General features: G+C 49.9%; 1 protein-coding gene across 1 annotated transcript in view; it reads right to left on the bottom strand.

The window, feature by feature from the left end:
- The window catches only part of LOC119384790 (transformation/transcription domain-associated protein-like), a 946434-nt gene that overhangs the window by 694692 nt on the left and 229184 nt on the right, over nucleotides 1–22558 (bottom strand). Inside the window, 1 exon segment of the mRNA XM_049413130.1 lies at nucleotides 7056–7155. Within this exon segment, the coding sequence (XP_049269087.1) occupies nucleotides 7056–7155 (100 nt within the window).

Here is a 22558-nt window from a genome sequence, read left to right as displayed (position 1 = left end):
CATCGCTTTGAGTCAGCTCACGCTGGAGAAAAAGCGTCAGGTATGCTTTGTCTTTATTATTGCGATCAGCTGCGTTTATTTAGCCATGCCTGCTAAGCCTTGCCTCCGACAATATGAGAATGAATCTTGGAAACACTGCAAAATACCGACGAGAACATTGCTCTCGAAGCTTCAGGACGCGAATATAAAGCAAATAAATGGGTAGGTATTGAACTTACGGGCCACACAGCGCAGGACGACGACGTGATAAATTCGAGGCGGAAGGAAACTGCATCCACAGGTGCCGCCATGTTTACTTTTCCGGCGCTGCCGTCTGCTCGCTTTTACTCGCGCGCGCGCAGACGCTATGGGAACGCCGAGCAGACGACGCGACGCGGATGGAGACATATTGAGGAGCGCTGCGAAAGGCCACGGCAGGGGGATGGCCATGAAGACGGCCACGGTAGGGGGACGGCCACAGTGCGGTAGCGCCATCTAGTTTTCATTGAACAAACCAGCTGCAGAAAATCGTCTATAGATTTCACAGGTGCGGCCACGCGAAGGGTCAGCGTTGGTAAAACTTTGAAGCCAGCACGATAAACTTGTGAAAAAATAAACGATACACTTGTCATCATCGGTGCAGAAGCGCACAGCGAACATTTTGCACCGATGATCGCATTCCAGTGCCATCAATAGGTAGAATGCAGCCGATTTCGTCCAGCACACGTGTGATTCCACGGCTCTTTTGTAAAGGAGCCCTCACCTTCCCCACATTCTCTGGCATTGCACTTCGCGCCATTCGTTTTTCAAGACAGCCTAGGCATCGCGTCTTATCACTAATAACAACCTCATGTGCATTGTAGCGCCTACAATGCAGGCGAGGCGACCAAGTGTAAACGTAGTAGTGTTCGCTGAATACGTAACGACATAAATGGAGAAATAAAAACGCGGTAATCGTTCTAACACTGCCGTAAACAAAGCGCGATTGCTTACTTTCTACGTCGTACAGCCGCAATCCACCGCCGCCGTCGCTCTCGCTCATGAAATAGCACCTGAAACCTGTAAAAGTGCGTTCCTGCGATTTTTTGTGTGTGTTTGAGCAGCCGACAACTCAGCAGTTATTTTTCGACACCGCTGAGGCCCGATAGAGTCGTTAAATCACGACGAAAACACATCCATCCGTGCACTCGCGTAGACGGTAGCGGGAACACTGCTCGCCGGGACCCGTCAGCGCTCCCAAGCCGTGGCGGCAGATGGCGTCGTCGGCGCCTTGCGCATCGCCTATACTTTCGGTTAATTACGCCCGTAACACTCTTGCGAAATAATTTCAGGGCAATATAAAATATAATTGGAGTCACAGCTGGCTGTTTCATGTACGCACGCAGTGCTAACCACGCAATCTTATTTTTGCATTTCAAAGAACGACTACAAAATACCTCCATAAAGTTGGAGAAATAAACATGACAGACATTTTTAGTTTGAGTCTACATCAACTGCGTACGAGCTAGGGCTGTTGAGTAAAACTAGCAAATCTCCTGCAAACTTCATCTATTGCACAATGCAATAAAAAAAAAAAAAACGTGCCCTAGCTGCTTCTGGGAGGAATACACCAGGCTGGGCGGCGTTACATAAATTAAAGCTGTCGTGTTGACTCCTCGCCAGGAAACTGCACCCAACGTACAATACGTTTTCGTGTTCAAAACAAGAAGGTTCTTTGTCCCACCCTTCTTCCCCGAGTCACCGCCACCGCAGTGCCATAGATCTGTCTAATCGAGGCACACCCGTTAGCGAGCGAGCCACCGTCCTCGCTGTTCCCTGAAGGTGGCTTTCTCGTCGTCTTCGTGTGACCGCCTTCGATCTTTGAAAATGTTACGCCTTAAAGCAAGACCGGACTAAGGGCTTCCAAAACAACGGTCTATTAAGAGCGCTGAAGTGAACACATCTTATATACACTAACCTAGGCACTTTACCGTTTCCTTACACGGTACCCAAGAACGTCTTTCACTCACTATAATAACGGAAACTGATATTAGGCGTTTCTTGAAATTACGTGTAGCATACCGATGGAGCAGAATTGTCGACGTCTTGTACTGTGCAATTTCTGGGCCCGAAGATCACGGGCCCGAGCCCGGCCCGGGCCCGATTCAACAATCCCTTACCCGGCCCGGCCCGGCCCGCGGGCCGGGTACGGGCCCAGACTTTCGGGCCGGCCCGGGCCCGTGCAGTGCTCTAGTGTATTCCATTCCCACGACTTGTGGGCACGTTTATATCGGGCAGACCGGGAAGTGCATAAATGAACGCCTCAAAGACAATGCCTATTGTGTACGATCGGGCACAGGGAGCAACTTAGCGGTGCATGTGAAGGATTGTAACGGTTGGGAGCCTTTGTATCGCCAGACCTGCATTCTACACAGGGGAAAATCAAAGCTTGAACGCAAACTGCTTGAGGCGTGCCATATCAAAAAGACTGGACACGTGTGCATTAGCGAACCTTCTGTGCATATCACAGAAAAAGAGTGGCTGTTTCTTTCAGGGTGTGACTGATTAGCGGGTGGATGACAGGCTTCATGTTGTAACGTGCACGGGATGAGGTGCATAAAGGATGCGTCAATAAATTGGTTGTAAGTCCGGCGATGGTGTGTGCTTGAATGTGCCTTCTTCTTCGTCCTTGATTATGAGATTCGCTGGTTTCCTCGCACCTAAACATGAACCAACCGGCCCAGCTTTTCACGCTTCTGAAGAACTATGACGATGTAGTCAGCTAATGTAAGACCATCGAGACCGGTGTTAGTTGCTTAGCATTGCTGCGTTGGCACATCATTGGAGGTGCTTCCGTGTCATGTTTGTTTGATCGCGTTGCCATTGCATTTGTTGTGCTTGAGGGCCGTTGTTATGCATCGTGCCACGAAGGAAAGCGGGAAGACTCGCGAGGAAGTCCGCATGCATCTTTTTTTTTTTTCTTTTTCGGAGCAAAATTTGTAGCCGCCATCTTGAATTTAAGTGCTGTTCCGGGAATCCGCTCTCTGCTTCCCTCCACTTTGCCGGTATTTTGGCTTGTTGGTGGGGGGCGTGCGGGGGGGGGGGGGACACAAATGAAAAACATTCATGTTTTGTAGCTGACATGAACAACAACATAAGAGAGACAAGATTTAAGCTAATAAAGGTTACCTTTATTCTAAACACAATGAGACTGGACAAAAATAAGTTCCCACGAAACACAAAACCCCTATAAAACTTCTTTAAAATGTTTAAAACCTCTATAAACCTCTATAAAATGTTCTATGGAGGTTTCATGTTCCGTGGGTTTAAAAAGCTAATGCTCCCGTTCTGAAAGCCCCACAGCCGAGGTGAGGACCCAGAGGAAAACAGAAAGAAGCAATGCACTGCGTAGCTAAACCCAACTACACTTCCAAGAATTTTTTTTTATGTTCATATTAACGAAACACCAGCTGAAATGTACAAATGAGAAGACAAGAGAACTGAAATCTTCACAAAATTCCGTCACCGCCGGTGTGACAGTGGAAAAGTGACTGAGCAGCTACTTTCCAGTAGCTAGCTCTCTGCTGCCCTTTACCGTTTGCTAGCTTTTTCGTGCCGTAACGAATGTCAGGGAGAGTGCGCCAGGTTGATACGAGCTCGCTCGGGCGCGCCACGCCAAGGATGACAGTGGCACGTGAAGGCACCAAAGGCTGCCTGGGAGCAGTTTTGGCGCAATAATGCGTTTTGGAGCAGATTGGCGCAGCACATCCACCCCTGCGTTTACAGTAAAAGCTCGTTAATTAGAATTCCACGGGAACGCTGAGCAATTTCGAATTAAACAAAATTCGAAATAATGAAAGTGAGCAAAAATGGGTGGATTTCGGGGGTGGGGGCACGAAAAATATTTATTGGCCAAAAATGTCGGTGATGACCATCTGCTTCTTTTCTCTGAATGCCACAGCTGCAGCTCTCTGTTCCAGCGTGCGGACGCGGCGCAGGGAATCCTCTTCACCCTCTTCAAAGCTGAAGAAGAGACGCGCCACATTAAAGGGGTACTGACACAAAAATTTTGGCCTCGCGTTTTCTTGCTACAATGTGTTGCTGGGGGCCTGTTAGTCATAACACGGCACATCGTTTGCTGCAGCGCGCGACAGATAATTCAATACAGGCTCCTCATTACCGACCAGTGTCAGTTTCGGTTTCAAAAACGACAAGCCTCCGGGTGCAACTATCACCACCTAGCGGCTGCAGCGCTCGATCACGTCAGCACACACAAGTGTGACGCACTTCCGCTCTGTTCGCGTCGTCTCCTCGCATTCGCACGCTTGCCGCACGTGCTACGCGATGTCGTCGCCTTCATCGTCCTCGTTGTCGTCGTCCTCCTCGTCGTCGTCTGTTGGCGACGATTTCCTTGAGACACCAACAGCGCAGCGGCGAGCGCGTCAAAACAGAAATGGCGCCTACGACGTCATCATAACTTGTTGTACCGGCTACAACGGTTACGTAGGGGAAGTAGGGGGGTCACCTCGGGTCACCTCCGAGGGTGTCAATGCAATAGGTGCGGCCTATAATGCTGGATCGCGCATGCGAACTTCAAAATTCATATAAAATACCTTCCAAGCTTTATTCGCTGTCGATATTTTGCAGATGGTACACGCACGTACACGAAAATCGATCCAGCAGGCTATCTCGGCCGCGAAATTTTGTGTCAGTACCCCTTTAAGTGCCTCCATCACCGCAGAAGCTGACGGGCGCACAGGCGCTTCGTCATCTTCGTCTTCCTCACCTTCTGGCTCTTCAGCAACAGGCTGCGCACCGGCTACTTGAGCGATAATGTCCTCATCAGTCAGGGCACCACACACCGATGCACCGGTGTCAACTTCAACATAATCGGCAAAACGTACGCCCCGAAGAGTGTCGCGCAATGCCACTGGCATGAGCTCCTCAGCCCCATCCACGTCGACGTCACAACTATCCTGCGCACTTCCAGCTGCAAATCCACTGTGGCGGAAACAGTTTGCGATTGTGGTCGCGGTCACCTGTTCCCATGCGCGCACCAACATGTGCATGGCAGTGAGCAGCGTAATGCCGAAGTCCTTCCCGTCGCCCGCGCACAAAATCATTCTCTCCAGCATGTGATGCCTATAAAAGCACTTGATGTTCCTTATCACACCCTGGTCCATTGGCTGTAGGGCCGCAGTCGTATTTGCTGGAAGGAACACTAACTTTGTTGCTCTCAGCTCAACGTCGACTTTGTGCGCCGAACAGTTGTCGACGACAAGAAGAACACGTCTGCCGCCCAGTTCCATTCGCCTGTCGAATTTCAGTAGCCACTTCCTGAATAGGTCACCTGTCATCCAGGCTTTCTTGTTTGCGGCGTACTCCGTCGGCAGTGACCGAATGTTTTTGAAGCACCGTGGCTTGAGTGCTTTGCCAATCACAAAAAGGGGCACCTTTTCCGTACCGGTCATATTTGCGGCGACGAGAACAGTGACACGCTCTTTGCTGTGCTTGCCGCCGGCACAGCTGTCTCCCTTGTAGGTGATCGTCTTGTCTGGCTGCAACTTGAAAAATAACGCTGCCTCGTCAGCGTTAAACAAATCCTGTGGTGAGTAGCTCTCCAAGTACTGCTGCTACAGGGTGTCGCTTCTCCAAGTAGCGCATGTTTCGGCGTCCACTTCCTTTGCCTCGCCGGATAACGTGCGGAATACGAGATTGTGCCGCTCCCTGAAACGATGAAACCATCCCTCGGAGGCGACAAAGTCTTCAATGTCCAAGCGCAGGGCGAAATCGGCTGCCTTGGCCATGATGATAGGGCCGCTCAATGCGATACTCTGGGCTCTCATTTCTTTAACCCAGATAATCAAAGCCGACTCCAGTTCCGGGAACTTCGCTGTCTTTAGCCTTTTTCGACTGGCGCCAAAATCCTCGGCTTCATAGGCGTTTTCAATGGCCGTCCTGTTGCGTATGTAGGTTGACAACGTGCTCGGAGGTATGCCGTGCTTCCTCGCAATTTCGTATTTGCTCGAGTTCCCTTGGTCAACCTCTCGCAAAATCTCCACCTTCTCCTGACAGTCTTCGCGCAGTAGTTTCCCCGCGGCATCTTGCAACTTCGATGCGGAATAAGACGGCTTGACGGCGTGAACGAACAACGTGCTCGAGGAACAAAGTGACGCTGCCGGGTGCGGCCTAGGACTGCTAGGACTACTACGCCGACTCCTCAGCGTCCCACGGGTCCCACGTATACAAGTGGCGCCAGGCACTGAGATAGCGGGAGGGCTACGGAAAAAAAAAAAATTGCTCCCTGGATTTCGGAGGCCATACTTTGCTCGCCCTTTGCTCGGAGGCCCCTTGAAGCTCGAAAAAACCGGTCGTGCCACCTATTGTTCGGCCGTAAAAGCTTCCACTAGTGTTTGACGATGATGACGCTCGGCGGCGCGCGCTTCGAATTATCCGTAGAGGCGGCAATTTCTGTTCGAATTAACGAATCGTTTTACACATGGTCTCCTATGCACTGCGGACCGGACTGCGGCGACCATTTCGAATTATCCAAAATTTCGAATTAATGAGGTGTGAATTAACGAGCTTTCACTGTAATGGCACAGCATTGTTCCTTTATGTATTGCGAATGTTCGGTGTTGCCTACTTTCACAAACAAGCAAAAGACTCAAAATAACTCAGTTTTTTGCCGCTAAGTAAATGTTTTGGGTGAGGTCTGCCCTCAGTTCGCCCTTCATTTAATTTGAGCATTTCTTTTCTAATTTTCACAATCAAACTGAATATAACGAAAAATCAGGAATATGTCAATTTTGTTATATTCAGGTTTAACTGTATTCGCCCATCCCTACAGTTTAGGTTTCGCAAGTATCACCATCAGTCGACTGCCTCACACAATCGTTTAGCATCCCATTAAAATTCTCTTGGCAGTGGAACGAAGAGCTGAAAGAATAACTGCAGCGATACAGCCAGCATACGGCGTGTTGAAAATAATGGAAGCAGACAATAATTTCACTCAGACGTGTTTCATCCTCTTATAAATACTATCAGCAGCACCCACCCACTCTCTCATTACGTTCTGCTGGCCGTGTTGTGCCTACCTTCTCCTCCTTAAGGTCTGCCAGGGAAGCAGAGAACTGCAGGCTCGCACGGGCGCTGTCGTCAGGCCTGTTTGCTTCGGATGGAGGGCCCTGCTGCCGGCTGCACAGAGAGAAATACCCACAACAAGTCTTACAGTTTGGTTTACCTGGAGCAGAAAAGTGGCCTTGATTTAGTTTCACAAAAGTACAGTAGAACCCGCGTATAGCTCAGGCCCACACAGTCCGAGGTGTATTTCGGGGATAGCAAACATGAGAAAAAAGTTTTCACCCGTATATAGCCTGAGGGAAACAGAAACTGAATACATTTATTTGCACAAGCAGGACCGACCGACCGACCGCAGAGCTCATGACACGGCAGAGGCATCTTCGTTCACCGTCGACGCCGCTCGCCTTCGCAAGGGAAAGCAAGCGCCAGCTGATAAGAGCGCAACAGCTGTGCCCATTCTGCGGACGAGCGTCACACCTTCCCGCCGACTGTCCCACTTGCAATGCGTTGTGCAACTTTTGTCGCAAGAGTGGCCATTTTGAGAACGTGTGCCAGCAAAAGAAGCGCGTTAATGGGAAGCACACACGGAAGCCTTTGGCCAGCTCCATCGAGTTGCATGCAGTTGCGGGAAAGCGCCCGAACGTGAAGTTCGTCGAGATACTCGTCGATAGGCGCCCACTTTCCTTCAAGGTGGACTCCAGCGCCGAAGTTTCAGTTGTACCCAGTACGTTTTCCGGCGTCCCGTCGAAGCTTCAAGACTCCAAGAGCAAGCTGAAAGGCCCAGGCAACAACATCCTGCCGGTCATAGGCACTTACGTCGTTACCCTGTCGTGGCACGGAAAGTCAACCAAGCAGCTTCTCTACGTCCTAGCAACCAAGACGGTCCCGCTGCTAGGCTTTCTGGCAATTCAAGCCTTGGGCGTCTGCACGTTTGTCGACGAAGTCGCGAGGACATCACAGCCCATGGGCGACTTCTGTCTCGATCCCAGTCTCTTCCGAGGACTGGGGACGCTCCGCGACACCTACACCATCAGGCTGCAACCCAATGCTACGCCTTTCTCGTTGAGCGTACCCCGGCGCATTCCACTCCCTCTCCACGACGTCGTCAAGACTGAGCTAGACAAGCTAGAGGCAGAGGGCGTGATTCGTCGAGTGGACACACCCACTGACTGGTGTGCTGGGCTGGTTGTCGTCCCCAAGGTCTCGGGCGGTTATCGGCTGTGCGTGGACTTGACTCGCCTCAATAAGGTGATTCTTCGAGAGCGTCATGTGCTCCCTACAGTGGAACAAAGCCTCGGATTGCTTAGAGAGGCTACAGCTTTCTCCAAGTTAGACACCACATCAAGCTTCCACCAGGCCAAGCTGTCCCCCATGTCCCAAGAATTGACCACATTTATAACCCCGTTTGGACGCTATTGTTTTCTTTGGCTGCCGTTTGGGATCATGTCTGCACCAGAATACTTCCAGCGGCAGATGTCCCGGACCCTCGACGGCCAAGCGGGTGTGGTGAACATTCTAAAGAGACAGGGCGTGCAAACACGGACACAAGAAAGAAGTCAGGACACCACAAACGCCGACTAACAACTGAAGAGACGCACAACGGCTGAAAAGAAAGAAGGCACGAAAACTTATCTGCGCATGCCCATGCAACAGGCGAACCTATCAATCCGGCACGCGTGGCGGTCTATGTGGAAGATAACTGTTAAGGCATTTGATTTCATCTTTATGCAAGTTAATCGACGGTTGGCTCACGCATGCGCTACCACTATTCTCGATATGCCATGCTTCAATCATCAGGCGCGTTTCTTCATTTCTATGGCGGTACAACACTGCGCATTCATCGAATTTTGGCGTGCACTTACAATCTCGACAATGTAAAGATAGATTAGAAGGTGAGCCTCCTGTTAGCGATCTCTTATGTTCCAATAATCTCTGGTTAATGCATCGGCCCGTTTGTCCTACGTAGAAGCGGCCGCAGCTGAAAGGGACCTTATACACCACACTCGTACGGCAATCAGTGAATTTGTTGGTGTGTTTTACGAAACAAATATCGGTCCGCTTCTTGTCTTTTACTCGCTCATTCTTCCTCTGCACAGCGATGATTGAACATGATTGACGACATCCTCGTCTTTGGCAAGACACGCTCCGAGCATGACCGCCGTCTCCGACAAGTCATGGACCAGCTAGCAAAGGCAGGAGTCACGCTCAACCACGAGAAATGCTCGTTTGCGACTTCGAGTGTCAAGTTCCTTGGCGTCGTGGTCAGCGCAGGAGGAATTTCTCCAGACCCAGACAAGGTTGCAGCGATCAGAGCCATGCATCCACCTGAAGACGTTGCAGGTGTCTGTCGCCTACTAGGCCTCGTGAACCACATCGGACCTTTCTTACCACACATTTCGGAGGTGACTGCGCCGATCCGAGTACTGCTGCTCAAGAACTCTGCCTGGACTTGGGGCCTGGCGCAGCAGTCTGCCTTCTCCGAACTGAAGAAGCTACTGTGCTCTGACCTCTGCGTGGCTCACTACGACACCACGTACAAGACCACGATCTCAGCTGACGCCAGCTCCTATGGTCTCGGGGCAGCACTTCTCCAAGAACAGCCGTCCGGTGACCGTCGAGCCGCCGCCTTCGCATTGTGCTCCCTCACATGCACAGAGCGCCGGTACAGCCAAACAGAAAAAGAAGCTTTGGCAGCCAGCTGGGCGGTGCAAAGGTTCGAGGAATACCGTATAAACGCGTGTAAGGGCCGCACCCCGTTTTTATGAAGTGCATATTCTAAAAAAAAAAAATCCGCGGAAGGGCCGCACCCACACTTTCCTCAACCAATACGTATTCAAAATGCGCGCGCGCGTAAGCTTCTAGGCGTAGTCGATAGATGGCGCAAGGAAACGCAACCATCATCATCGTCTCCAGAGTATATATATACAGTGAACTCCCGTTAAGACGAACTCGGTTAAGACGAATTCTTGCTTATACCGAACAATACGGGACCATTTGTTTGGTTTCTCATAGACTCAATGCAAAAAAAATTCGCTTAAGACGAACCGCCCAACTGTACTCTTCTGTTAAGACGAACTTTCGCGGTGATCAACAACGCTAGCGATTCAGCGAAACGAACACTGCAGTCTTGGTGGGGCATTCAGGGGACCGAGAAAAAGCAAAAAAAGATGAAAAAAAGCGCTTCCTGGAGCAAAGACGCGAAGCAAATCGCGACACCGAGGGCGCGAGATAAACGAAGAACACCGGTCAGTGGATAAAGCCGGTATCCCCTCTCACCCCCAACCTTTCGGAAGCCACGGAAGTGGCTATTTCGCGCAATGAAAACACAAGGGGAGGGTTAAGGGCCCACACCACCCCCAACCTGTGGGTGGGGGAGGTGTGGGCTTTATCAGCAAAGAAAGAAACAAAAAGAGTGAGGGATTTACAACTTGGACCCCCAAGCCACTGCGTCCTTTTGATTCCCCCCCCCCCCCCCCGTTCTTCGGTTTCCCAGCTGGAGTACCAAGGAGAACAGAACAACACAAAAGCTTGGGGCCCCTCCGCCGTGGTCTGAGGGGCGAACGCAAGGGGGGCGGGGGGGGGGGGGGGAGAAAGCGACAACAGGAACAAAAATGGTCTGTGCATTACAATCGAGTACGAAGCCGAAACCCGTCAGAGGGGTCACGCGCATTGTCATCGCCATCACACAATTGCGCCCGAGCACATGTATTTTGTGGTCAATTCGCGCTGGTTCGCGTAGGACCTGTGCACGTTCTATCTGTTCCCAGTGAACTGCAAATTGTGATGAGCCATTTTGATTACGGAAGCGCACGACAAAGGAAGGCTATTTTGCACAGTGAATATAGCTGCGTCGTGTCTTTTTCGTGGCGAGGCTTGTGACCGTGAGTAGCCCGATGGTTTTGCACGTCGATCAGGAAAAGTTACTACGGGCCGAAAACGGGAAAATATCCGGACCTCAAAGAAAACCTTGCAGACTTTCTTAAGCAACTCAGGTATAATGACTTTGTCAAGGCAACAGCACGCGACCGAGGAGTATCCAGAAGTGATCTTAGAGCCAGCAAAACAGGCTCACAGAAGAAAACGAACTGCCAGGACAATAAATTTTACATTCCTTGAAGGAAAATTGTACTTGTCTCTTAATTTTTTTTCTAATCGTCAACATAGGAGCGTGTTACAGTTTTATCATTAAAATGTGATAGCAAATATCTTAACGAGCATTTTTATTTTTGAACACGCGAAATCGGGTGCTCGTAAGATTCGTGTAAATATTCTGCTTGAAGGCACAGTCTTTATCTAGATGAGCCAAATAAATGCTTTTTCTTGTCTTTTTGCCCCCACTGTAAGTCTACTCCATTCAGTGTTTTCAAGTAACATATTTGGATGCACTTGGCATGTTAGCATGTCTCTTTTTGGGGGCACTTCTGATAAGCCGAACTCCTGATAAGACGAATAGATGACCGCGGTCCCTTCGAGTTCGTCTTAAGGGGGGACACGGGTCTTTGGCACCGAAAAATCGCGAAAAAAGCGAATTTTTGAAAATGCAATTTTCGAAACCTACATGCACCATTGTACCAATCTGTTAAGTTTTATGCATCAAACGCATCTATTTCAACCGTAAAATTACTTTTCTTGCCTCAGTTTGCGTAGCCATAAAACTGAAAACAGTGCCATTTCAACGATGCGCAGCTTTCGTGCCCCAGCCTCGCTCGCCGCTATCTTGGTCTCGTTTGAAAGAGCAGCCCTTCGTCTTAAATTTTCGCGCGCCAGCGCCTTCTTCCATTCACGCGTGTCGGCAGAAAAACGGCGCGAAAAAGTGGTAAAACGGCGATATCTATTGGTTGTTTAGAGCACGTGACAAAATCTGGCTACGCGATTGGCTGGGAGCATCGTCTGCAAGCGCGAGCGCATCAGTGCGCGGCCGCCATTTTACCCTGTCGTACGGCGCGGATCAACAATGCCAGCGGGAAAGTTTGCGTGCCGACACAAGTACGGCAAAAAGAGAAAAAAATCGCATATATTGAACATCAGAAGAGTTGCGGAACGATCGATGGTCATCGAGGATGAACTGCAAGGCGAAGATGAACTACCGCAGGCATCGAACGACGGAACGGCCGAGGAGCGCACTGACGGAGTAGGCCTAACGTGCCCGTCGACGAGTGCCCCCGACGTCGGCTGCGTTCGTCGCGACACTGTTATCTTGGCGCCTCCAGATATGATTGAGCGTGAAAGGAGAGCCAAAGATAAGGTGAAAGAGCTTTCGAAGACTGCCGCAACGCAACGAAAGGCGGACTTGCTGGCCGCGAGCGACTCCGGTGCCTGCCCGCTTGATGAGACCACTTTCACCGTGGTGTGTTTGGATTTAGTGAACACGCTTCTCGGACACCTGAAGTGCAAGTTATGCGGTGGAGACGCCAAAATTTACCAAGACGAGCGCGAATATGGTCTTGCCGTAAAACTAATGCTTTTCTGCACCAACTGCGGCGATAAAGCAGCGGTATGGAGCTCGCCGCGCGTGAACGGGGACAAAAAAGTGAATCCGTTTGTAATAAACATTCTGACCGCGCGCGCGATGCAAGCCACTGGCAACCGACAAACGGCACTGAACGACATTTTCGCCGTTATGAATATTTCCCACCGCGGGCTGCACACAAAAACGTGGCAGACCTACCAGAAAATGAAGTTGACGCCTGCCGCGAAACGCGCCGTCGAGAAGCAACAAAACGAGAGTGCAGAATCGGTCCGCAAATTGTACAGCGAGCTCGACATGGACAATCCTGGCAATATTGCCGTGTCCTACGACGGGTCTTGGATGACCCGCGGACATTCGTCCCACATTGGGGTCGGTGCGGTCATTGAACTTTTTTCCGGGCTCGTGTTAGACCACATCGTTCTGAGCAACTTTTGCGCTGGTTGCGAACGCGGACCGAAGCCTGATGACCCCCACTACGAGGAGTGGAAGGCCACTCACATATGCCAAAAAAATACGGATAAGAAGTCCGGTGAGATGGAAGTTGAGGCGGGCCTTATCCTGTTCAAAAGATCTTGGGAGAGGCACCAACTCAGGTACACGACCGTTCTGTCAGACGGTGACAGCAGGACATTCCTCGCCCTAAAGGAGGCTGAAGTCTACGGCTTCATCGACATTCAAAAGGAGGAATGTGTCAACCACGTTCAAAAGCGTATGGGGACAGCCCTCCGCAATCTGCTGTCAAAACACAAGGGTGACAAACCACTTGGCGGAAAGGGGAGGTTGACGGGAGACCTCGTCAACAAACTCAGCTCCTACTATGGCTGGGCAATCAAGTCCCACAGTGACGACCTTGAGGCAATGGAAAAGGCTGTGATGGCGACTTATCATCATGTAACATCAACCGATAGTCAATCGAATCACAGCCTTTGTCCTACTGGTCCTGATTCTTGGTGCCGTCGAAATGCCGCACAAGCCAAAGGGGAGCCAGCACCAGGACATAGATACAACCTTCCTGATTATGTGGCGAAAGCTCTGCTTCCCATACACCAGCGCCTATCCGAGAAGAAGCTTCTCGAGCGGTGTGTGCGTGGCAAAACACAAAACGCTAATGAGAGCCTACACTCACTGATATGGTCGCTCGCTCCAAAAGAAAAGCATGCATCACTCTTCAGCATTGAGGCAGCTGTGGCTGAAGCCGTCATGAATTTCAATGCAGGCCGTGAAAAGACCTCAGTGGGAATTCTCAACGAACTGAGCATGAACCCTGGCCATCGAAGCATGAAACGCATGCGCGAAAAGGACCAGCGACGATCAGTGTCATCTGTGCGCAAACGTGTGTCTGCAGACAATGTGCAACGAACATTGCAGAAACGGCACAAAGGTGGCAAGGATCAAAATGACTATGCCCCTGGAGCTTATTAGTGGCTTGCAAGGGGAATCTGTACATATTTTGTTTAATTTTTTGTGTAAATAAAGCATGCGTTCGTTTTTCTTACTTTTCTCAAAATGAAAATAATGGTCTTACACAGCAGCCATCGCTGCGATATCTCAGCTTCAGATGCAGATATGGTGATAATTCTTTCTGCACTGTGTAGCTGAATGAGTGCAGCACAGATTGTTGCAAGCAGATTTTTTAATTTTCATTTCACAGATTTTTTATATGAAGCAATTTCTGACTTGGTTATTGCCTTACATGGTGTGCTCATGTTCAATGGGCTCTAATTTTGGATCTAATTCTGCGATTGAAAATCTGCTTGCAATGTTGTATTCCTTATGCTTCAGAGAGTCTAAAAACATGTTATTAAGTTATTTTTAATCAATGGTTAATTTTTAATTTGAATATTACATAGTGACAATTAATTTCTGATTATCTTGTGAACTATTTAGGCTAGAAGAAAACTAATTGCATTTTCAGAATCTGCTAAAAAAACTGAATAAGTGTTGCAATTTTCATCAAGTTAGGCCAGTAAGTAAGAGAGTTGATTTTTGGTGCAGTGTCTCCCCTTAACGGGAGTCTACTGTGTATTTTTTTGGATTTCATTCGTGTTAAGATGTTCGTGAAGTGGGCTAAAAATTTTAACTTTTTTATTAGTATTCATAGACCCGCCAACTAAAGGTTAAAGCAGGATTTTAACTTTAGCATCCATATCGACATTAGCATCACCAACTTTGGCATGTCGTTCGCGGGTCTCGCAAGGGTCTCGTGCGTTCGCGTTGTTCGGTTTGTGCAGTTCAGCCAGCCATTTGCTGTAGTTTTCTGCGCTGTTCGATGACCTTCGTGCTAGCTTGTTTTCTACACGGCGTTCACGTTTTGGCAAGATGGGCGAGTACAGTAAAACCTCGTTAATTCGAAGGCCTCTGGACCGAGAAAAATATCCCAATTAAGCGGGATTCCCAATTATCCGAAACAACGCGAAATCAAAGAAATCAGCCAGAAAACGTGATGTACGGAAGTCACACCTTTATTGTGGCAAGTCAGCCTACTTGGAGAAAAATTCCTCCATGCGTGACTGACGCGTTCGGTAGTTCCCAGCACTGAAAGTCATATTTTCCAGCCTGTCAATGAGGCGCAGCATCTCAGCCTCGCCGCCGTTGCACTCGACGAAGCTGCGCACAACACTCAAGGCATCGATGACATCCGCCAAAGGGGGTGCTCGGGAGGGCTCGTCATCGCTGTCAACATTAGAGGCCGAATCGGTCGATCTCGCAGCTATCTCGCTGTCGATGTCGGCGTAACACGTCTGCACTGTGCACTCGACATTTGCGTACTCGGAGAATCCGACTGGAGTGCACTCCTCGTCCGCGTGCAAAGCCTCATATCGAGCGCAGATAGTCTCTCCCCTTCTTCATCAAACGGGCAAGTGACAGCGGTGACAGCAAACTCAGCGGAGGTTGCCTCTTCTTTCACAAAACCGGCGTGCTCAAAACACCGTCGAATAACGGTGGCCTCCACCTGCCTCCATGCGTGAACAATGAGACAAATAACACCGAGGAGGTCAATGTTATACTCCTTTCCGTTGTCATAGCAAAGGAGCATTCGCTTCAACAGATTGTAGCGATATATTTTCCTGGTATGGTGTATGACGCCCTGGTCCATCGGCTGCGATAGCGACGTCGTGTTCGGGGGTAGAAAGACCAGCCTGATTGCCTGCAGGTTCTGAATGTCGCCGTGAGCTGGGCAATTATCGACAACGAACAAAACGCTGCACCCTGCGGCCGCAAACTTGCGGTCAAGGTGCCGCACGTATTCTTCAAAGAGTGCAGCCGTCATCCAAGCTTTCTTGTTGTTTTTATAGATCAGGTCATCCTTGGATGGCAGTTGGGCATTTTTGAAACAACGAGGCTTTTCTGTCTTCCCAATAACAAGCAGTGGCAGCTTGTGCTCACCGCACATGCTTGCACCAAACAAAACAGTGATTCTATCTTTGTTCTGTTTCCGCCCCTTAATGTCTGCCTCCTTCAAAGCGAACGTCTTCGTAGGCAACATTTTGTAGAACAGAGCAGCTTCATCAAGGTTGTAAACATCTGCTGCTTCGTACTTGGCGAGTAGTGGAGCCAAGGTGTGCTGCTTCCAGCCGTCGACAACAGACTGATCCGCGCTGCCACTCTCGCCACAAACAGTCACGAATGTCAGGTTGTTGCGCTCCTTAAATCGGCAAAACCATCCATTGCTGCATTTAAACTCAGAATGTCCAAGTTGCAGCGCCAGCTGGTTGGCCTTCTCACACAATATGGTCCCATTCACAGGAAGGTGTGCTGCGTTGGCTTTCTGCAGCCAGTCGATCAGAGCTGCTTCAACGTCGGCGTACGTAGGCGGGCGTACTCGTGTACGCTTTGACGAGTGCGTCTTGCTGTAAGCATCGAGAATTTTCTCCTTATTCTTGATGATGTTGCACAGCGCTGACAGAGGCACGTGGTGCTTTTCGGCGAGACCCGTTTTCGACGTTGTCGACTTGCTGGCCTCTTCAATTAAGCACACCTTTTCGTACAGGGACAAGCTCTTGTACTTCGGCATCTTCCTTCCAAGCACACCTCAATCAACTAATTCACAGGGAAGACACTCAAGCGGAGACAGGAGACAAATGGAGCAGTCGCACCGAATCGCACAATGCTCGCCAGCCGACATCCAAATGGCACAAAGACTCCACAAAACATTCACTTCGCTAGAGTGGCTAACATCGCTGTTGAGATGATGATGATCATGATCGCAACCGCACGCATCGCCGCCTGGCAATTGCTAAAACATGGCGTCTACGACGTATTTCCGGTAAAAAAAAACATGGCCTTCGAGATCCGTACATCAAAAAAAAAAAAATGCATGTTTTAGTTACAGCCTCCGAGATTCGCAACACCCTTTGCATATCTTGGAAGTCGCGGCCAAGTGTGCCAATTAACCGGGAAGTCGCAGACTGGCCGCACCAATTATCCGGTTAAATTTACATGTAAAAATTTGGGACCGCACAAATAATACAAATTATCCGGGATTCCCAATTAACCGAGTACAAATTACCGAGGTTTTACTGTACCTGAATAGCTACACTGCTGGCTATAAGTTGAAGGTGATCGAGTATGCTCTCAAGCATGGGAAACGTGCCGCCGGCAGAAAATTCGACGTTGACGAGAAGTGTGTTCGACGTTGGTGTGCTCAAAAAGAAGCCTTGCGAAACACCAACAGCACTAAGCGCGCTTTCCAAGGAGAGCAGTGCAAGTTTCCCGATTTGGAAGAAGACTTGCTCCGCTATGTGACTGAAGTGCGGAATGATGGTCTTGCACTCACAACGGACATTCTGCGTGTGAAGGGACTAGCCTTGGCGACTGTACTTGGGTGGACCCTATCTGCGTGGAGCTCGGTGTCGACGGACATTGTGTCCCGAAGTTTCAAAGTCGCCGGGATATCTAACAGCTTCGATGGCACGGAAGATGACTGCTTGTGGGGTGATGGCGCTTCACAGCACACCATCTCATCTCGGACTCCAAGTCTGAGGACTCGCCGAGTGACGACGATTAAGGGGGGACCCTGCTTCGGAGACATATTTCTTTGTTTTTGAGTACATTTTTATGAAACTTACGCAGCTTATGTATTTGTATGTCCTGATTTCAAATATGCAATTATTTTTCTAGTACACTATGCTGTTTTCAAAATATTAAATATTTCATGTATATTGTTGGGAGCAAGATTTATTTATAAATTGCAAGAGTTACAAAGCAAATCAGCATATCACAATAAGCTGCAATGAATACTGTTTGCAATAAAACAAGAATGGATGTTCTAGGCCCAATTGAACAAAAGTTATAGTACGTTGAACACTCGGCAAGTCAGCGATTTCGAGCTCGGTCAAACTGGGATCAAGCTGGGAATGTTCAACATACCATAACTTTTGTTCAAATGGGCCTAGAACATCCATTCTTGTCTTATTACATACAGCATTGATTCCAGGTTATTGTGATAGGCTGATTTGCTTGATAACTCTCACAGTTTAGAAATAAAGCCTGCTCCTAACAATACAAAAACTATTTAATAGTTTCAAAACTACATATTGTATTACAGTCAAATCTCGTTACAACGAACACCACATTAACGAACATTTCAAATTAACGAACTTTTAAGAAATCCCGTGCCGACTGCTTATAGTTTCAAGGTAAAAATATTTCACTACTACGAACTTCAGAATAACGAACATTTCAGAATAACGATCGTTATTTAATTCCCGTGTAATCTTAACAACACCTCAGTACTACGAACTTATATCCCGAAATGCGAGGATTCTTAGATTTCAGTGTATCGGTCATGGCAGTCGGAGCTGTAAGGTAGCAGACGACGCAGCGCGAAGAGCGGACGCCCTCCCGCTAAAACCTGAGATGGCACGGGAGGAGAAAGACGCGGGCGGAGAACTTTTTTTTTTTCCCCTTCGTTGCGGAGGCGACAACGCATCAGGTTTTGTAAAGGCCCAACCGCATGCATAGTGTGCATAGCACGCGACTTTCGAGCGAAGGCGACTGCGACAAACGGGCTCCGTCGCGCTGCTCGATTGAAAACTATTGCGCGCACGCAGGCAAATTACGAAAAAGAATTACAGAGTAGATGAATGACAACATGCCAAATTTATTATTGTCTTGTTTGAGATAAAGATGCCATAAAAGCGTTTCGGGACTTCCTTTTTTCGCAATCTTATGTTTAACCGCGGCAGTAGTATCTGCTGTGATCCCATGGGGCGCCCGGAAGCGTACGCTGCCTACGCTACGTCGCACTTTGCAAACTGCGTTATGTTGGGGTTAGTCCACGAGGCGCATCTCGACAACGTTTCCTCTTGCTGTCATAGAACGTTTAAGAAAAGCCGCAGCGCCTCACATCGTTGCTTCGCAGGGAGAAGGGCTACCTCACACGACGACGATGTTGACATTGCAGCAAGCTACCACCAATGCAGCAAGCTACCACCGAAACATCAAAACGAACCGTCGATCATAAAACGACAAAATACGGCCGTTGCCTCGCTCTCCGCGTGAGATGGGGCTGTAAATAAGGTAGTCTATAACTTGCATTCCTTGAAGTACGCGCCGATTGGAAGCATCACGAGCAAATTGCAACCGAAGCAAGGGTCAGAGATGCTGCCATGTTGTTGGATATCGTCATGCTCACTTCCGGGCGACAAGCGATGTTTTCTGGCTTTCCAGAAACCTGGGATGCTATCACGGAACGATTCTATTTCAGATTCCAATGCCTTTCGTGCTTTTCGCGCTTGGCCAGTGGTCAGAACGACGGTCCGTCCGCGTTATCAGCGCGATCAGCCAGCCGTGTGGGATCGGAAATAGCATCGTTTCGCGATTGCACCCCTGCGACAAGCGACGGCAATGGATGGCCCTCCGCGACAGCAAATCCTGTCGGCCGTCGCTCAAAACTCGCGTGCATGCAGTTGGGCCTTAAAGGATTGCAGCGATGACATGGACGACGATGTCACGGTAGCACCCGAAGATCGCGACGAGTCCGTGTCGGCCACAGATGCGTTGGACTATTTGAGGAAACTCCGCATATTCATAGAAAAAAGCGGAACAGCGACCGAAGCGGCGGATAAAAATGCGGACGGTCTAGAATCGTTCGTGACGCAGAGTTTGTGCTGCACCCATCAAAAAAACGATCACGGACTATTTGAAATAAACGTGCCTTGTCTGACGTTCACGTGTGCATTGTTGTGAGAAACGAGTTCAAGGACGTACCGTTGCAAAGGTAGGACGTTTGCGTTACTGAAATTCTATTGTTATGGTAAATTTTTGGCCTTTCAATATAACGACCTTTCAGAATAACGAACATTTTTCCGCGGTCCCCTGAAGTTCGTTATACCGAGATTTCACTGTAGAACAATAATTGCATGTTTGAAATCAGCACATAAAAATACATAAGCTGTGAAAGTTTCATAATGATACGCTCAAAAACAAGAAACATGTTTCAGAAGCAGGGTCTCCCCTTAAGCACGTATGTCGCAAGAAATGTCGTATACTGCAATAAACGCTCTTCGTTCGCTAACTGGTGCGTTTTTACATTAAAAAAAATGACGCATGTATGGGCCGCACCCTGAAAATTGGCCCTCATTTCTTGAAAAAAAGTGCAGCCCTTACACGCGTTTATACGGTACGTCCGTGGACTTCAGTTCTTCCTCGAGACGGACCATCAACCGCTAGTGGCTCTCTTGGGTTCTATGGATGTTGACCTACTGCCACCACAGACCCAGCGGTTTCGCTTGAAGCTCATGCGTTTCCAGTACCAAGTATTCTACGTACTGGGGAAGCTGTTGGCAACAGCTTCCCCAGTAAAATCCCTTTCACACGCACCGCTGGACTCCCCTTCATCCAACCGGGTGAATCAATTAGAGCTCTTTGCCCAAGAAGTCGTCCGCTCCTTCCCAGATATCGTCTTGTCGCAGCTCCAGCACCTGCGCCAGGCCCAAGCCAACGACGGCGAATGCAGTCTGCTGCTTCAGTACTGCACCAACGGCTGGCCTCGGCAGTCCCACTTGCCTCTCCATGTGAAGAGGTACTGGCAGTACCAAGGAGACCTCAGCGTCTGTGAGGGACTGCTTCTGAAAGGGTCCCGTATCCTCCTGCCGTCTGCCCTTCAATGCCACATGCTCGAGCTTCTCCATTACGGGCATCAAGGCATCAACCAATGCAAAGCTTTAGCTCGGGAGTCGGTCTGGTGGCCGGGCATCAACAACCAGATAGAAACACTGGTGTCTAACTGCCACACGTGTGCCGAAACCAGGGTGCAGCGCTCGGAGCCCGTGCTGCCCTCAACCACTCCAAGTCGGCCCTGGGAAGAGGTCGGCATCGATCTTTTTCATCTCAACGGCCAAGACTTTGTCCTTCTGGTGAATTACCGGTCAAGCTTCCCGGAAATAATCAGTCTACGTTCAACCACAGCACTTGCGGTCATCAACGCCATCAAGAGTGTTTTCGCATGCCATGGGATTCCGAGACTGGTGCGCAGCGACAACGGTCCTCAGTTTGCTGTGAAAGAGTTCCCCGCCTTCGCCAAGTCCTACGGCTTCGCCCGTGTCACCAGCAGCCCCCATTTTCCACAGTCGAATGGGGAGGTGGAACGGATGGTGAGGACAGTCAAAGACCTGCTTCAGAAGGCGGACGATCCCTACCTGGCTCTTTTGGCATACCGGGACACACCTGGGGTAAATGGAGGGAGTCCTGCTCAGCTGCTCATAGGTAGGTGCCTACAGACTCGGCTGCCGAAGACGTCGCACCTGCTGGAGCCAGCCTGGCCTCCTTCGGTCACAATCACTCAACGTGACCAAGACAACCGGATGTGCCAAGCGTCAGACTTCAACTGAAGACATGCAGCTCACACCTTGCGGCCTCTTCAGGCCGGAGAGCGGGTCTGGGTGCAAGATGTCAACTCCCCAGCAACCGTCTTAGGGCCAGCTCAACGCCTGCGCTCCTACGTGGTGGAGACTCCGACGGGTGTACTTCAGCGTAAGCGGATGCACCTGGTGCCAACGACGGGAACCCCCACTACCAACCCACCTGGAACCCCAGTGGCGGATCAGCCCGAGACGACTACAACACCTGGAGCTGACCAAGCAGCACAAGACCAGCAAACCGCGTCGCCTCGGGAAAGCACCTCCACTGCAGAGGAACCTCAGGGTTCTGCTTCCACGTCACGCGTCTCACGGTCGCGGTATGGCAGGAGGATCCGCAGGCCAAAAAGACTCGACCTGTGAACATTGTTTTCTTTTGGACCATGAGTTCTGGTGCATGTGTTTTGTTGAAGTTTACCGTGGGGGGATGTAGTGTACGGCAGTACCACTAGATGGCTGTACCATTCATGTAGTGTACAGCAGTACTGCCAGATGGCAGCGCGGCATGTACTGCTTTCAATAATAAGGGCTGCCAATACAGTCGACGTCCGATTTTCCGGACGCCCGAAATTCCGGACATGCCTGATTTCCCGGACTCATCTGTGGCACCGTCAAGTTCCCCGTAGAGTCAATGTATTTAAAAGTCCGAAATTCCGGACGCTTATAGCCTTCGCCATCCGATTTCCCGGACTTTTTACTGTTAACCGCCGACCCAAAGTCACCACCGACGCCGCCATTTTGGTTGTTTTCATTTTCATATCCTTGAACCCACCATACTCGCATCAGCAGCAACGCCGCACCGCGCCGCGGCTGCCGTAACCTCGAAACCGCACGTGTCAATCCGTTGCCAGCCGTAGCTTAGCCAAGCCAAACCTCACTGTGTTCGTTCACGTGTTGTTTTGTCAGCTGTGCCAGCTCTGCGGTCGTGTCTGCGGTTGATCGTTTGCTGCTGCGCGCTACCTTCAGTGATCACGTTTCCCGACCTTCAGCATCCACCGAGTTCCTAGCTGTTTCGTGCTGCGCTTTTCGTCGAGCGGATTCGCCGTTTACAGCAATGGCACCGACTGCTCCTTCGTCTTCGTCCGCGCCTTCGAAGCGCACAAAGCCACCTCGTAGGCTCACGATGACGAACTGCCATCCGCGGACGTTGCCTTCGACGATCTGCGCGCTGGCGGCGTGTTGATTC

Source organism: Rhipicephalus sanguineus, chromosome 3 (genome assembly GCF_013339695.2).
Source record: "Rhipicephalus sanguineus isolate Rsan-2018 chromosome 3, BIME_Rsan_1.4, whole genome shotgun sequence".
In the NCBI taxonomy this organism is placed as follows: domain Eukaryota; kingdom Metazoa; phylum Arthropoda; class Arachnida; order Ixodida; family Ixodidae; genus Rhipicephalus; species Rhipicephalus sanguineus.
The sequence above is the reverse complement of the archived record's forward strand: the minus strand, read 5'-3'. Positions and strand labels throughout refer to the sequence as shown.